The 3,884-nt window shown below is 37.7% G+C and overlaps 1 protein-coding gene across 4 annotated transcripts in view; it reads right to left on the reverse strand.

The window, feature by feature from the left end:
- efl1 (elongation factor like GTPase 1) overlaps positions 1 to 3,884 on the reverse strand; it is a 53,466-nt gene that overhangs the window by 16,954 nt on the left and 32,628 nt on the right. For 3 of the 4 annotated variants that reach the window (XM_015054853.1, XM_015054854.1, XM_015054856.1), the window contains exons 13-15: positions 3,040 to 3,158; positions 2,215 to 2,369; positions 249 to 384 (exon numbers count right to left, since the gene is read on the reverse strand). In XM_015054853.1, the coding sequence (XP_014910339.1) occupies positions 249 to 384; positions 2,215 to 2,369; positions 3,040 to 3,158 (410 nt within the window). The remainder of the gene's footprint in view (positions 1 to 248; positions 385 to 2,214; positions 2,370 to 3,039; positions 3,159 to 3,884) is intronic. The other variant, XM_015054855.1, reaches the window with a different exon arrangement.

The following is a 3,884-nucleotide window of genomic DNA, read 5'->3' on the forward strand; positions in this document are numbered from 1 at the left end:
TAATTTTGTTTAAAAAATTTGGAAAAAAAAAAAAGGAAAAAACCCCCCCCCCCCCCCACTTCACAAACTATATCAATAGAAGAAGTTGGTGCTGAAATGGGAGTCTTTTTTTTTTTTTTTTTGGTGCAACAAATGGTAGTTCCCGGGTGGAAATAGGAAAATCTAGGGCTGGTTTAGCACAAGAAGGCCTAAGTAAATGTGAAGTGCAGTCCTGATAAAAAGGCACATAAATAAATGATCATATTTACCCATAACATTTCCAGCAGGGATTTCCTCCAACTCTTCCAGCTCTCGGCCCATAAGCAGGTAAAGGTTTTCCACGGTACAACAGGACAGATGAGGTACTTCTTGAATACAGTCAGATGCACTGCATCCTTCTGGCAGCTAGCATGGAAAAAATAAGAATATAACATGTTAGAAAAAACGGCACAGTGTTTGTTTTGTCATGACTGAAAAGGAAAATCTGTTATGGAACAGGAATATGGTATAGTCCAGCAACATAGAAGGCATCTACCTCCATCTTGGCTTAGAAAAGGCTGAGAACATGGCTAATGATAATAATAACAGTAATAATAACAATAAATTATAATGAAGAGATGGGGTATAATTAAACACAAATGTACCTGCGTGAAATCAGCTTTTCTCATTTTGGATACCATCTCATGGTATTTGCATGATTCCGTTTCAGAACTAATCCATTGCTATTTGTGTCATTTTTAAGTAGTCTTCTTTCCTTGTAGCTTATTTTCAGATTTGAAATGATCCTTGTTTCTTGGTCCCCATCCCTTGGTCCGAATGGGGACAAAAGTTGAAACGTGTTACATTTTTAGCTGGTGTGCTCCACTTTCACACTGCACTGTGTCAAACCTACCAACCTTTGAAAAACCTGTCCCCACCTCACCTGTGGGGGCGTTGGTGGGGAAGTAACTGCAATAGAAATTTATTTTTAACCTAATTTCATGTTTAATGGAAATGCCGAATGCCCAACCTGACAGTTGTCTTAAAAACCTGACATGTGGAATGTAATTTGTACCCCTGTTTGACCCTGCACCCATGACAAACTGACAAAGAAGAATTAGAAGTTTCTCCTGAAATCCTTATCGGCTCTCTTTCTTGCCATAAAACCATTCCCTCCAAGGAGGTGAGGGACGGTTCATGAGGTCGGGTCAGGATTGTCCCTGTATATATTCCGTATTTTCCGGACTATAAGCCAAGCGGATTTTTCTTCAACCACCAGGGGGCTCTTTAGCAGGAAGTGAATCATTGGAAGTCAAAATTGGAAATAAAAGAAGAAAGCACCTATTAAAACAGAATTAGGTTTTAATAGGGAATTGAAATTTGAGAATGTTGTTGATCAGTTAAATAGCATTGAGGGGGAAAAGATTTTTCTTTTTTTTTTCTTAATAATACTGGGATCATTATGAGAATTTGAGTTATAGATATTAGGATCCAGTAGATGGCAGTAGTGCAACAATAATGGATGCAAGCTGCTGTTGAATTCTAAAGAAGAAGAAGAAAGCACCTATTTTCATTTAGCACATGCTAGGGTGACCATTCAGAAACTACCGTAATCAGTTAAATCTAAACTTGGCAACTTTTTCTTTTTCAACTGTAATAAATGTGATATTCAATTGACCTGTTATTACTCAGATTTTGGCTGTCCGCCCCTCTGCTGCTGCTGCATCGCTGTGGAAAACCTGGAGCGGCAGATATCTGCGGTTTATATGTGTATGTTTACTGGTTAAAAAAAAACAAAAAACTTTGGGGTTGTGGCTTATAGGCCAGTGCGGCTCATAGTTTGGAAAATACGGACTATAATCCTTCCTGGATTTTTTCTGTGAAGAACCCAGAGAGGGTTATTTGATTGTGCTTTCTGGAAAACAATACTTTTTTACATTTAGGCACTCCTGCAATCATCAGACTTTTTCTGCTACAAACTGACTCCGCCCACCACCAGAGAAGGGAAAAGTTATGTGGCCCTCACAGGGAAAAGTTTGGGGACCCCTGCCTAACAACATTAAAATACATGATAGCTTATGAAGCTACTAACAACAGCAGTTCTGTACAGTTCCTCTATGTGGGGTAAAGACCTGACAGCATGAAAAACCACACAACTCACATATCCCTTACATCAAATCGCTTTACCATTCTTTATATTTCTCTACATACGTTAGACAAATAATGGAGACGTAAAACAAGGAGTGTAAAGTTTACCAGGCTCAGGCCCTGAGCAGGATCATACTTTGGTCCCAGAACAAAAACCCTTTGACCTTTCTTGACTGTCCCACTGTAGATTCGTGCAAAGGCTATGAAGACCTCCTTCTGCTCCTCTTCCTCCTCTGGTTTTAGAGGCAGACTTGTCATAGTAGCTGACAGAAAAAAAAAAAAAAAACATACTATATATATATATATATATATATATATATATATATATATATATATACTTTATTCTAAAACTATTAATAGTTTTGCTTTAATAAAAAAACACTAGACTGTTTGGACTGGATTCCACAATAAAACATGTCCAATTTATGATAAACGGTAAATATTTTCTTCAGGAAGATCAATACTTCACATTAGAATGCAACTAATAACTTCCTGTTATGAATTACTGAAACTTTTAGTTAAAGAATATTTCTACTTTTATGTTCAATGCTTTTCTTTATTATTTACTGACATTTATCACATCTTAATCTTAAACCTGAATAACTTATTCTTTAGCTTCTACCTGAGGTGCACAACTGTTTTTCATTTCTATTAAAAGTAAAAAAAATAATAAAATCAGTTCACTCGTGCTTATCCCAATCTTGTTTTCATTGGTTGGCAGCTCTCATAACCTGACCAGTTTCTGTTTACACACTTACAAACTCCAGTATTCATCCTCTGTCATACAAACAGATATTTAGGCTGAATTGTCCCGATGACTGACCACAACTAATGCAGACTGATGCAGATATTTCCCAGCTGGGAATCACGCAAAAAATGGAGCCAAAAAAATAATAATTTTATGCCTCCCCAGTTATAGCTGTGTTAACTGACCTTCTCCTGGAGCACTACCTGACTGGGTGGCCCTCTCAAGGCTTTCTGCAGCCAGTTTCTCAGCATGCCTTTGTCTTGCCACTTCCCTACGCTGAGCAATCTCCTCCTGGTTTAAAGGTCTGAAAACAAATAGGTGAAGAGTAAATAAAGTAAATACAGGAGCCTAAAAGCGGGTGATAAATCCAATATATTCTATACGAGAATGACTCTCCACACCGCATGTCTAAAGTAGTACTATGTCTATTGAGTATACAGCTTCACAGTTAACTGAGTGTTAAATTATTTCATCTCATTCCTTGGAAATCTACACTCTAAACACATCAAACAGTATTTTAACACAGGGGAGAATGGACACTTACCGTTACTGAGTGTTTAGAGATGCCAAGTGATTAGACACACAACAAAGCACCACTGAATATTTAGGGGTGGAGTCATATTGATGGAAAACTCAGTAGGTGGAGCACTCACATTCATTTCAATTCTAGTTTTGTTCATTTAAATAGGGCAACAAATGTCAGAACAGTCAATCCAATCATATATATTCCAGTTGATCCTAATTATTAAACAAAGCATCAAGTTCAGTTTATTATTTAAAGTAATTTCACAAGTTTTCTATCAAATGAAACCCAGCAGATTAGATGGAGCCATTTACTCATAGGATTCTCTCCTCCTTGGTGAGTTTGAAACAACAGTAGTAGATTAATAAGTTGGACTCCCTGAGGGAGTCTAGTATAGCAAATTTTGGAGATTTACTTGGTCCTTCTGACAATGCCTTAGATAAAGTGACCAGTGACGTGCGGTCAGGGGAGGCAGGTGAGGCAGAGCCTCACCTGTCATCATGGAAA

The sequence above is a fragment of the Poecilia latipinna genome, unplaced genomic scaffold, assembly GCF_001443285.1.
Source record: "Poecilia latipinna isolate Pla-1442-1.1 unplaced genomic scaffold, P_latipinna-1.0 Scaffold1282, whole genome shotgun sequence".
Lineage (NCBI taxonomy): Eukaryota > Metazoa > Chordata > Actinopteri > Cyprinodontiformes > Poeciliidae > Poecilia > Poecilia latipinna.